This window comes from Helianthus annuus, chromosome 12, assembly GCF_002127325.2.
Source record: "Helianthus annuus cultivar XRQ/B chromosome 12, HanXRQr2.0-SUNRISE, whole genome shotgun sequence".
Lineage (NCBI taxonomy): Eukaryota > Viridiplantae > Streptophyta > Magnoliopsida > Asterales > Asteraceae > Helianthus > Helianthus annuus.
This window is the reverse complement of record NC_035444.2, coordinates 156,199,507-156,212,425: the sequence shown is the minus strand read 5'-3', so window position 1 is coordinate 156,212,425 and position 12,919 is coordinate 156,199,507. Positions and strand designations below refer to the sequence as shown.

General features: G+C 31.6%; 1 protein-coding gene across 1 annotated transcript; it reads right to left on the bottom strand.

The window, feature by feature from the left end:
• Positions 1-817: 817 nt before the first annotated feature.
• On the bottom strand, positions 818-5,508 carry LOC110911231. The gene is made up of 4 exons (XM_035981405.1): positions 5,023-5,508; positions 1,644-1,802; positions 1,400-1,519; positions 818-1,279 (listed from the first exon to the last, which is right to left on the bottom strand). Exons 1-4 carry the CDS (start codon positions 5,506-5,508, stop codon positions 899-901), a joined length of 1,146 nt encoding a protein of 381 aa, XP_035837298.1. The 3' UTR covers positions 818-898.
• Positions 5,509-12,919: the final 7,411 nt, after the last annotated feature.

Below are 12,919 nucleotides of genomic sequence, written 5' to 3'. Positions count from 1 at the left end.
AATGGGTTAAGCGGGTCGTGCACCCTTGGATCATATCAAAAGATGCTTACTTGACAGCCTGCTCGGTGAAGTGTTTCCCGGGCTGTCTTTGCCTGAGAGTATGCAAATCACCAAACACGAAAACTTATCGGTCTCAAAATGAGTGTATAACGTTGGAAGAAACGGGTGGTCCAACGATTGCAGAATCTCTCTCTTGGTTTGAGCTCGAAAAAGCTTCTTACGGCTAGCTAAAGGCGCTTTATCCATAACTTTCATAGCAAAATACGCTTTCGTCCCGGTCAACTCAGCCAAGTAAACACCACCAATATCACCACACCCTAATCACTTCAACAATCTGAAATGGGTCAAACCCAACGCCCCGTCTCGCGCTCGAACCACTTGAGTAGCTTCCCATCGCATATCATTCGACTTATGCGGCCTGTTGATACTGCTATTGAAACTACTACAGCTGCTTTCATCACTCACATTGCTGCTTGTGCTTCCTCTACACATACTACTCTTCCCACTCTCCACAAAATCAACACGCGCGCTCCCGCTCGTCTTCCCGAGGCTGCTGTTCCCATCACTCGCTTTATCCGAAACCGAGCTGTTCTTCTCACCAATCTTCTTTTCCTCATCCAAACTAACACCAACCTTACGTTGTTTATATAAGGCTATGCGGTACGGGGTTCATCCCCGCCACGTCCCGGTACGGCGCCACCCCCCTCTCCATTTCATGCCCTACGTCGCCGGTCCAGCTTCGTCACCAATGTCGGAGTCTCGATGTTTAGGAAGGCCCTCCCCCTCTCTCACACACCAATAAACCCCCATATTTCAACCGTTTATTTCTACCGTCCGATCGTTTGCTCCAACTTCTTTGATCCTCTTGTCATGAAGAAGGCGCTTGCAGATGTTCTTGTTACCTTTTATCCAATGGCTGGTTGTATGGGTAAAGATCAGAATGGCAGAGCTCCGGCGACTTACGCCAACAAATCACTACTTCCACCCCACAAGGGTCATCATCCACCATCGCCATCGCGGTCACCGCACTTTTGTATCGCTCCACAACCTCTCCACCACCACCCTCCGTCGTCTTAGTTTCAATTTCTTCCTCTTCTATCTCACTGCCGCTGCTTCGGCTAGAATCAACTGGATACACTTCCGAGTGGGACGCCTTTATGTTTATAACATGTTCTGGCAGCTTGATTTCTGGGATGCTAATCACCTTGCTCTTTTGTTTGTAATATTTGTATAATGCAATTTGAATTACTCCCAATATAAACCCCAACACATTTGGCACCTACAATATGTATATATCTCAAAGTTAATTACTCAAACATAAACATAGTTTATGATACCCTGTTTATTAAAAAAAAGGTAAAAAGAAATAAATAAGTAAAAAATAAAACATGGCATATACCATAACACATAGGTCCTTGGTGTATACCCCGTATGCGAACCACATCATTGCGCATAGCGTGAGTAGACATGACAATGGGAACGGCATGAATTCGACACTTTTAGTTTTCACAACTTTCCACTGTAATAATCAACCAAATAAGATAAGATAAAATTAAAAAAAAAGTTAAATTTTTACACAATTGTTTTTTATGGTAGTATTTGAAGTAATAAGGTAATGAATCTAATCAAATATATGTACTAACCACAATGGTAAGAGGAGCTGCAAAAACACAAACCGAAAGTGCAGCACAAATCCATCCCACAACTACACTCCGAATTGATCCGTCCAAGAAGAAGTACAACATAAGCAAGATCGGTAGGCACAATGTGGTCGTTGCGCTCAAAACCTTGAATGTCCGCTTCTGTATAATACAAAATGAATCCCGTTATTACTTCATAAAATTAAAAAAAAATGTGTAATCACCACCATAGTCACTACCAAACCTCAACTTCACCATCTGAGGATTCCTCTGCCGGAATCCTAACCGCCCCCGGCTGACTTATGAAGGAACCCTAAAGTCGCCACTGTTGAGGCTTCGATTTTTCACTACCTACCACTGCCATCGTCCTATCACTGACCTTTACCCGAGGGACTTTGGTGCTCCGATTAAACCCTCACCGCTCCATGATCGGCCAAACAAATGACCATTAATAGATGATTATAAAGGAGAAACAAAAGACGAATAAGTTCAGATTATGCTTATTGATTTGAACGATTGAATGACCAAATTTAATTAGATTCAATAACTGGCTGAAGATTTCTTTGTGGGCGATACACTGAATTGGGTACGTCTTAAAATTTGAAGGGGAAATTAGCTTTGGGTACTGGGTACAGAGGAGATGTATTATAGTATATATAGATATATAGATAGTATATAGATACAGACTAGGTTAGTAACCCGTGTAGTACACGGATTGAGAAATAAAAAATATATAAGTCAAAAGTATATAAATAAACAAGATATAAAAGAAATTACATATTACTTTAAATAACGAAAAAACAAAAACAAAAATTACAATAACAATTTTCAAATCATGTATTACACGAGTTGTATAAAGGACACGTTATCATTGGATTGAGCAGATTTTGAGCTAGTTTCAATTGCACATAAGATTAAACCAAGAATATCGGGTCAGACATCCATTTTCTTCCAACCGTATCCTAACCATTCTTGAGGATATATCAAATCCTTTCATCCGAACACCAATTTATTTCCCCCCTTGGAAACATACAAAAATTAAATACATCAACAAACATGCATAAAGATAGATGATGATCACACAATATTCTTTAATGAAGTTGAATGTACAGTTAGAAAGGCAAACCTAAACATAATTCAAACAAATCTTATTTTTTAGTGGTAAATGTTACCTTTTTACACCAATAATTCTAAATTATTTCTTCTGCATGGGAAGAAAATATTTAAAACAATTTTTCTACATTCCTCATCTCCTTCATTTCAGGTGTGATGTCCATTACAGATAAATTCATCCTAAATCCTAACACCAATACCTAAATCCGTTTATGAATGAAGTGCCGATATAATAAAAACCTACATAGAGAAAGAATGGATAAAAGCAAAACAAATAAAAGGTTATTCTCATTTTACGACGTTAAATGTGAAAGGTTTCAAATTTAGTGGTATTTTGTCGTCATTTTTAATTGGTCCGCATTTTTCATAGGATTAACATTTGAATAGACCTTGCTTTTTTATATATCTGTGTATACTCGAATTTATCTTGCACATTATTTACAACATAACTTTTTAGATGATATAAAATGAATATGGTGATTTTGAATACTAAAACTAAAACTGTGAACCCCATCAAAATTACTAAACAACCGACACTATGATGCAAAAATCATCAAATGGAAATTTCAAAAATGGTTTCGAGTTTTAGGGATAGTAAACATGGATTAAGCTGATTGCATATTTCCACAAGAGTAAAATATAAAGGTTAATTTAGGGATATAAAACTGAACACAAATTTCGGAATATTTTGTTTACTAAATTAGGTAGTTATAATTATCTTTTTAATAAATTAGTAAATTGTAGAAAAACTTCCCTCCAAAATCCTAGTGTGTTAAGGGTGCCACGTGGCAACCCAAAATTCTTATTTATTAGATAGGATATATATATATTATAGTATAGGGGTAAGATCAAATAAAAAGTTTATTTTGCCTAAGTAGGATAAGAAGGAATCTTAACCATTCATTTTTCAAATCAATGGCTAAGATGAAAGTGTAGGAGAAAGGAGGAGTGCAAGGGTATCTTGGGAAAATCCTATTTATGGACTTTCTCTCTCCACATGCAAGGCACATGCATATTTCACCCCCATTTTTTAAACGTTGATAACTTTTTTATACGAACTTACTAGGCTATCACCCGGGAACATCCCGGGATAGGGAAAATTATATTTGAAAAATCAAATACATAGATAAAATTAGTAAACTAATTGGTGTGTTCTTTCCCGTCCTAACAAAATCTTTTATTCGGTTTTAGTAATATTCCAATTTGGCCTCCATGAGTGTTTAAAGGTTTCATGTGGAATTATTAACTTTTAGGTTAAGAGTGAAATATAATTATAATAATGTTTGGAGATGGTGAAGATATTTCTATGTGATGATTGTATGAAGTTTTCAAAAGTGATATTTGTTGATGTTTAATAATGCTCTGTAATAGCGGTGATATTCGGTCCAGATAGCAAAGGATTAAAAACATATTTACATAAACCCCGTTAACTTTTGTAAAACGGCTATGATATAGTCAAACTCATTTAGTATGATAGTATTTTTTTAAACCTTATTAATTAAATGAAAAAAGAAAAAAAATATAATTATTAAATTGAAATATGTTTACAGCTTTGACTGGCATTTTGAAAAGATTGAGGTATTTTTGGATACACAGTTATAAATAGTGTATAAAATCTTTTAAATTACTAATACAAATATTAAGTTAAATAGGAAAGTTGTGTAAACGTATATAAGTAAATTTGAGTAATATATTTTTTATTGACATATGGTATTATAGTAATAGAAAATGTAATTATACCAGGTTAATGGGCCACTTTATAAAAATTGATTGGGCCGCTTTATAAAAAATAATCCACAATCACATATACCAACAAATACTGGACTACAAATTTAATTTGTAAACTATCATTGGGCCGTCCAAACTATCATTGGGCCGTCCAAATATGTAATTTAATACAGCAAATTTTTTAACATAATTAAACATGAAACATAATACACTTAATTCTTTTATTATTAAACTAAGGAAAAGATAAAACACAAGACACTTGAAACAAATTAAATAGTTCGATAAACAAAAGATGAAATAGTATCAATTTAATTAAATTTTTCTATCAGAAAGGCGAAACGATTGTCTCCAAAAATAATGCGCCTTTAGGTCCGTTAAAGCTGTCAACATGTTGAATGTAGTTAAAAGAATCGTTGCACAGTAGAACTTCTACAGTATCTCCCCAAATACTTGTTACCAACCACTTATTGTCTTGAATTATATTCGTCCTTTGCTGCGGATCCAATTGTTGAACTATGCGAGCATTGGTGAAAGAAAATACCGTTATCCAATCATCATGTTCATATTTGACCAATTCTGCAGTTAGTTCATCAGAATATCGAACAACAATGCCATGGAGCCTGTCCGAAATTGTTAGAAAATGCACTTGGCAAGGATTGACTTGAATACGCTCGGGAAAACGAAGAATACTGAACGATTCAGATATAACATCAAAAGCAACAATGTTACATTCACCAGGTGGAATCCAGTAATTGGAAACAGTGAAATAAATTGTTTTGCCCGAATAAATTCCGTGAGACCATGAATAAAAACTTGAACCAAACAAACATCCTTTCAAGAAACTCAAGTTTCTCCATGAGTCATTATGTCGTGAATATACACGAGCAGTAACTGCGCCAGCGAAACAGTTAATATGAAGCACTTTCAGATCGTTGTGCTCGTCAACGTACATCCCACCCGTATCGTCATGTCGACCAAAATAATGACTAAAATAGTCGTCCGATATCAACTTAAAACGCCTAATCATTGGATTCCAAAGGACGAGCTCATTCGCATCAGTCCTCCTAATGCAAAGTAAAATCAGTCCATTAAACGAACCTATAATGATTAATCTTGATGGCTGGACATCGTATGGAAAAGTGACGATTTTTCTGGTATCGACTTCCAAGTTGCCAGATACTATGTCGTCAACGACAATGGTATGTTCATTCAAAGAGAGCAGCTTCTTTTGTAGTAAGTTTGAAAGTCGTCGAGTATGTATTAAAACAAACTTTGGTGTAGATAACTCATAACACCATTGTTTGCAAACACACTTGAATTGACAAACTACCTTTGCAGGTAGTCTCGCTAAGATCTCTTCAAACATCATGTCATCACCAATACGTTCCATGATCCTTAATACTCTGATAACAAAAAAAAACAATAAACAAAAAACGATTGTATAAAAACTTAGGTAGTGTTTGGTATGAGGTAATGAGGGAGGGAATTGAATAGCCCATTCAAGGGTAATAAAAATAGGCACGTTTGGTTGGTCAAATGGAAAGCAATGGACTATTCCACCCGGATTCCCTTTACCTCAAAACGCCTTCCATCTATTCCTTTGCTCACCCCAGTTTTTTTTCATTCCGTCCCTTAATACATCAGCTATTCTCAATTTTGCCCTTCCTTCCTCAGCACATCTCCTTCAGCTCTCCAAAAGTTCAATCATCGACTACCACAAACAAAGCTTTCCCGAATGAAAATCCAATTGTGTACTTTCGAATATCAAGTTTAACAGCCGCCGGTAGTCCGCCGCTCATCAAGCCGCCGATCGCTATCTGTATCTGATGTATATTCCCGTGATGTTTGTTACACGATCTCCGATGAGCTCGAAACGGCAAGCAGACATCATTGACAAGCAGATCGGTCGCTGATTTTTGGGTGCTAGATTCTGAATGTCGACATGAAGATTTACATAAGAGTTTTAGTCTCACAAATTACTGGGTATATTTTTTTTCTTTTAGGTTGATTTATGGCTTACATTTGTGAGGTATTTTTTGAGGTTTTCTGTGGTATTTTTTTTTCTCTTTTATTAGGATTTTGAGGTGAGACATTCTGTTTTTCTTAAAAAACTTGGCACATATTGTGTAGGATTTTGAACCCCATTCTTTCAAATCTTAAATATTACATGAAATTTTATTAATTGGATGTGTTTTGGAATGCCTTTGGAACTTTGTACTAGAGACTGTGTGCTGCAAAATCTGTGATGAAGAAGCCGAGTCGACGGTTCATTTAGTTGTTTTTTTTTTTTTTTTTCTTTTTGCAGATTTGCTCAAGATGTATGGAACTTTGTAACTCAATGGTGCAGGATTAGTTCATTTTTTATACGTGAACTTATAGGACCTGGTCAATTTTCATGCCCATATCAGGTGAGACGCAAGGTGGCGGAAAGCGGTGTACACGGTAATGCAAACGACGATTTGGTGCTTGTGGAAAAGTAGGAACAATGTGATTTTTAACTAGAAGCACACATGTGTGGCTAGGATCAAGGATGAGATTAAAACGCTTGGGTTCTTGTGGTTCAAGAATAGATCACGATGTCAAGTTATCACATGGGCGAATTTGTGTGACTTTATTTTGGATGGGTAAAGAATATACTTGCCGGTAGCGCTTGACGTGATGTATGACGACTTGTGGATTATTTTTATTTTTTTTAGTTGGCAAATTTTGAATGATATTTGAGGGTTTTTTTTTTTTTTTTTTGCCAGGAAACTTTTTGATGATCTTAAATTTTATAAGTTAAAAGGATTTAATTTTTTATAATATAATTTTTTTGTATTGTTTTATTTGATAATGTTGTGAAAAATAGTAAATTTTCTTTATTTCGAGGTTGGGGTATTTTTGTCTTTTTGATGAATTGCATTCCATTGCTTCGTCTTTTTCCGTCTACCAAACATCACAAATTAATGATTCATTCCATTCACAAAAGAGTAACCAAACAGGACAACGGAATGGTAATGATCCATTTCTTTCCCTTGTCCATTCCATTCCTTCATCCATTCCATTCCAACGTCTATTCCATTACCGCGTACCAAACATACCCTTATTGTATAAACACTTGAGAACTATCAATTGAATATCAAAAAATTTATAATAGTAAAATTTTATACAATAACAATAATAGAATAATTTTAATACTTCAAACAGGATGTTCAAAAAATATAAAAAAAAGACATTAAAAAAATAGAAAATATTTATATAAAATCACCAAATCTAACCATTAACAGTAAACCTAATGAAAACAAAATCCATTAATAAAAACACGAAATCTTCAAATAAGTTTATGTCAAACCCAATACTTTCGATCACTGTACCATAACAATATAAACAAAATTCCATTGTACAAGATTGAAGACATAGATTATTACACTCCATACCAAACAATCTCGAGTATTGGTTTGGTTTCCGGTTTAATCTATAGATAAAACATCAAGAAACACATACTATCCAAGTATATGATTGAAGATAATCTTATACAAAATACTTGTATAAAATTGAAGACATAGATTATTACCATAAAGAACAAATAATTTCGAATAAAAAAGATGAAAAAAATACACCAATCGGAGATGGAATCAAACATTTAACCAGAAATATTAGATGAAGACAAACAAAAGATCCAAGTATGCGATTGCATGTATAGATACATAATCGGAGATGGAAAGCTTTACATTTAAAGTAAATAAGATGAAAACAATACACCAAAAACATTTTAGGTATGAAATATGCAGGATATTACCGATGTAGATTTTGAGGTTTTTTGATGAACTTGTTGAAGATCAAAGGATTCCTTGGTTCTCGAGATGAAGCAATATAAATAAGTGAAATATTGTGTGAGAGATATTACTAAAATATCTCCTATATATAGTCCGGATACCCATGGATGGGCGGTTCGCATTTCTTGCATATCTCGTGGAGTTATGTTATAAGTTTGTAGGATTAATTTTAAAACCATATAATGTATTGAAAGTGACTAATATTGGTATGACTGTACAATAAATATTTTAAATTTGAAAATACAAACTTATACAATATGAAATTTATATATCTAAATATATATATAACGTATTTAAAGTGACTACGGGAGATCTTTAAGAGTTAGGTTCATTCGTTTGGAGAATGAATGAATGATTGTCGTATGCGGACATATAGTCAATATGGTTCGTCGAAGAAGATGACGAGTTCCGACTATAACTTCACAGGGATTTTAAGCAATAAGCAAGAATTAAATCCAAGTACAAACTAATTTGATGATTAATTATCGTTTTTGTCCCATGATCTTGATAACAAAAAGTTCTTGGTTGTTTTCAATAGGCTTTTATATAATTAACTTTTAGGTTAAGAGTGAAATATAATTATAATAATGTTTGGATATGGTGAAGAAATTTGTATGTGATGATTGTATGAAGATTTGAAAAGTGATATTTATTGATGTTTAATAATGCTCTGTAATAGCCTGGATATTCGGTCCAGATAGCAAAGGATTAAAAACATATGTACATAAACCCCGTTAACTTTTGTTAAATGTATATAGATATAGTGAATCTCATTTAGTATGATAGTATTTTTTTTAAACCTTATTAATTATATGAAAACAGAATAAAAATATAATTATTTAATTGAAATATGTTTACAGCTTTGACTGGCATTTTGAAAAGATTGGGGTATTTTTGGATACACAGTTATAAATTGTGTATAAAATCTTTGAAATTACTAATACAAATATTAAGTTAAATAGGAAAGTTGTGTAAACGTATATAAGTAAATTTGAATAATATATTTTTTATTGACATATGGTATTGTAGTAATAGAAAATGTAATTATACCAGGTTAATGGGCCGCTTTATAAAAATTGATTGGGCCACTTTATAAAAAATAATACAAAATCACATATAGCAACAAATACTGGCCTACACGTTTAATTTGTAAACTATCATTGGGCCGTCCAAACTATCATTGGGCCGTCCAAATCTATAATTTAATACAGCAATTTTTTTGACATAATTAAACATGAAACGTAATACACTTAATTCTTTTATTATTAAAAAAAAATGTCAAAATTTTTTTTATATATAGATGTTGCTAAAAAAGGGATTTAAAAATAATTATATCTAAAGTCGTTACTTGTTACATGTTTTAACAACTTTTTCAATAACTATTAACAACCAACTTATGTTTCTGTTCAAATAAAAACATATCTTTGGAAACCTTACAATTAAGTATACGATATATTAGATATATATTAATATAGTTAATATAAAAAAAGGCAAATATCATCAAGTTAAATGTTGGTATATTATAATCAAGTTAAATGTTGATATCTCAGTTGAAATTAGATTGGGATTCAATTGAGATTCGATTGAAATTCAGCACAAAGAAAACCAACACAAAATATAAAAAACCTCTGTTCAATGCAGACATTGATATTGAAATACCAATGAATGTTTAATATCATGTAATGATTGATAAAATTTGAATGTTTAAATAAAAAAATCTGATTTTAAATAATATAAATATGAGCTAATTTAATTTCTTGCTAACTTTCTCCAAAGTCTTGAAAGTACTTGAAGTTGAAGACACGTAGACGTCATCCAATGTACGTTTTTTATTTTTATTGGTATCACAACTGGTGTTAACATCATCGTCCTTCACACTTGGGATGTGACTTTTCTTCTTTATAAATTCTTTATCATTTACCTAAAAGAAATGTGAAAATATATTAAAAAATAATATAATTAAAAATCTTATAACTATTAATAAGTATGAAACGTGTATTGAAAAAAAAATTACCTCCGTAATCTTCATCTCTTTTCTTTGAGCTCATTAATAATTGACTCATCATCAGTCAAGTTCGTGACAAAATACATCTCATCAAAGTTAGTAAGATTATAATTTGTTATCTCAATTTTAAAGGCAAACTTCTTTCCAATCAAGTTGTTTAAATCCACGGGAAAGATTACTTTTTCAACAACCTATGAATCAAAATATTGTATGAAAAAGTTAATAAGAAATTTTTAGAAAATAAAATGAAAAAAATAGACAAAGGGAAAAATGATTTATACATACATGTGTTATATTTTCTTGAAACAATTGTTCAGCCGACTTTAGAACAACTTTTTCAATGATTTCATCAACCAGAGGATGAAATAATATTAGTGGAACATCATCACTGTTGTCTTCCACTTGAACTTTTATTTTGAATCTAATTAAGTTAAATAGAATCACACATATATACAAACAGATTATTTTACAAAACATATAAATATTAAAGAAGATAACAAATTATCATATTACCTTGGAACTGGATATATAACACTTTCATCACAATTAGGGTTCTTGCAAACATAGAAAAATTGTTCCTCCATACTCGGGCTGTCTATAAAATCTGTACCAGCCTCGATTAAACATTTAGGACACTCCATATAGTGCCAACCAAAATGCTTATCGATACCAGTAATAGTACCAAGTATGATAACAGATTGAGGCTGTATAAAATAAAATTTATAAAAATATTTAATTTAAAGACAATGTTCATCTACTTTTGCCATTATAAATATATATACACACCTTCATAATTTGCCAGAGATCATATATATTCCTCAAAGGAGTATTCATGATAAATTCATCAGTTGACATCTAAAATAATATAAACGAAAAGTTAATTTTGTATGTAGAAAATGAACAAAAAAGTGGCATTAATAAATTTATATATTACTGGTAGAATAGAGTACAAAAAAAATCAAAATTAAACTAATACCTTTTCAAATTCGAGGTGAAATAAAGTTTTTTATCTTGTAATGTATAAATTTCTAACAACTTTGAACATGTATTTATAAAGACATTTTAATTTAGGAAGTTGTTTAATTTAAAATGTTATATTACGATTTAAACTAAATCTATATATAAAATAAATACTAAGATGATTGTATTTATTTTTGATTTATGAATTTTATATTTACCATATATCTTTTTTTTTTAGAAAGAGTTTGACTATTATGTTTTTGGAATGAATCGATGATTCGATAATTAATACATTTAATTTAGAAAGTTTAAAACTATTTTAATAATGTTTTAGTATCTTTTTAACAAATTAAAAACTTATATTAAAATTATAATAATTAAGAAAGTGTAAATAAACATTTTTCCGTAAAGTTAATAAATTATATTATAATAATTAACAAAATGTAATTATTTGGGTTTCTTTGTACAAAATCTTTTTCCCTATATGTCTTCTCCATATACAAAGATTTCCTCCCACTTCCCAATAACCTCCATCTTTTTCATCGGTTACATCATCTTCATCTTCTTCACTTATTCGGATCATAAAGGTATGCTTCAATATCTTAAATTCTGAATTTCATTGTACTGTTTTTGTTAACTCTTTGAAAGCATTGTTAAGTTTGAAGGTCTAATATTCGATTATGGATTTTAGTTTCTATTCATGTTTATATATAGATTTAGCACATTCGGGTGATTGTTAATGAGATTAGTTGAACGATATGTGTTATTTTGATGTATTGAATGTGATATATGATAAAAGACATGTTTAAGGTAAGTTTAAAACATTCTGATTTTGAATTTTTATTTTGTATTATACAATGGAAGATGTAATATTAGTAAGTATATGTTAGATTACCGTTATTATATATTAAATGTTTATGGTATGAGGTCTTACTTTGTAGATATGTTAAATTGATTATATTAGGTATCATCATCTTTTTTGCATTATGATAATTGTGGAAAACATTTTATTATGTGAATATGTTGTTTAGATTATGTGCAGTACATTGATTATGTTTTTTATTCAACGGAATACCTAATCTAATTAGTTCATGTTTGTTCAAACGCAGATAACTATGACGTCTTTTTATAAAATATTTTCCTCCGACTGTTCAAAATATCTAGTAAGATAATTAATCTTATAAGTACATCATTTTTTCCTCATTTCTTTATGTTAATCCATCTTATGTTTTTCAAGGAAATACCAAATCAATATAGCAACAGATTCCTATTGAATGCTGAACCAAACAATCAAGCCATTATCAAATGTGTGAACGGTAAGGAATTTGAAGTAATTTTGACTAAACATAAAGATGCGTTTGTGTTCATGGATGGTTGGGAACTGATTGTAGCCAAACTATCGTTTACGGAGGGTTGTTTTCTGATGTTTAAGCAAATTGACTTGTATTCGTACTTGTTAACACCTTTTAAGAATATGCAAGACCATCCGATCTTCGGATCTAATGTTCCTTTGTTTACCTCCATGTCTACCGAGAAAACGATAAGCAATGTTGAGTACTTCTGTCAACGCTTCACAGAAGAGTCGAATGATAATTTGGTGAGTATACAAACAATATTTTTATATGGTTTTCACTAACAAATTTATGTTATTTAAACTG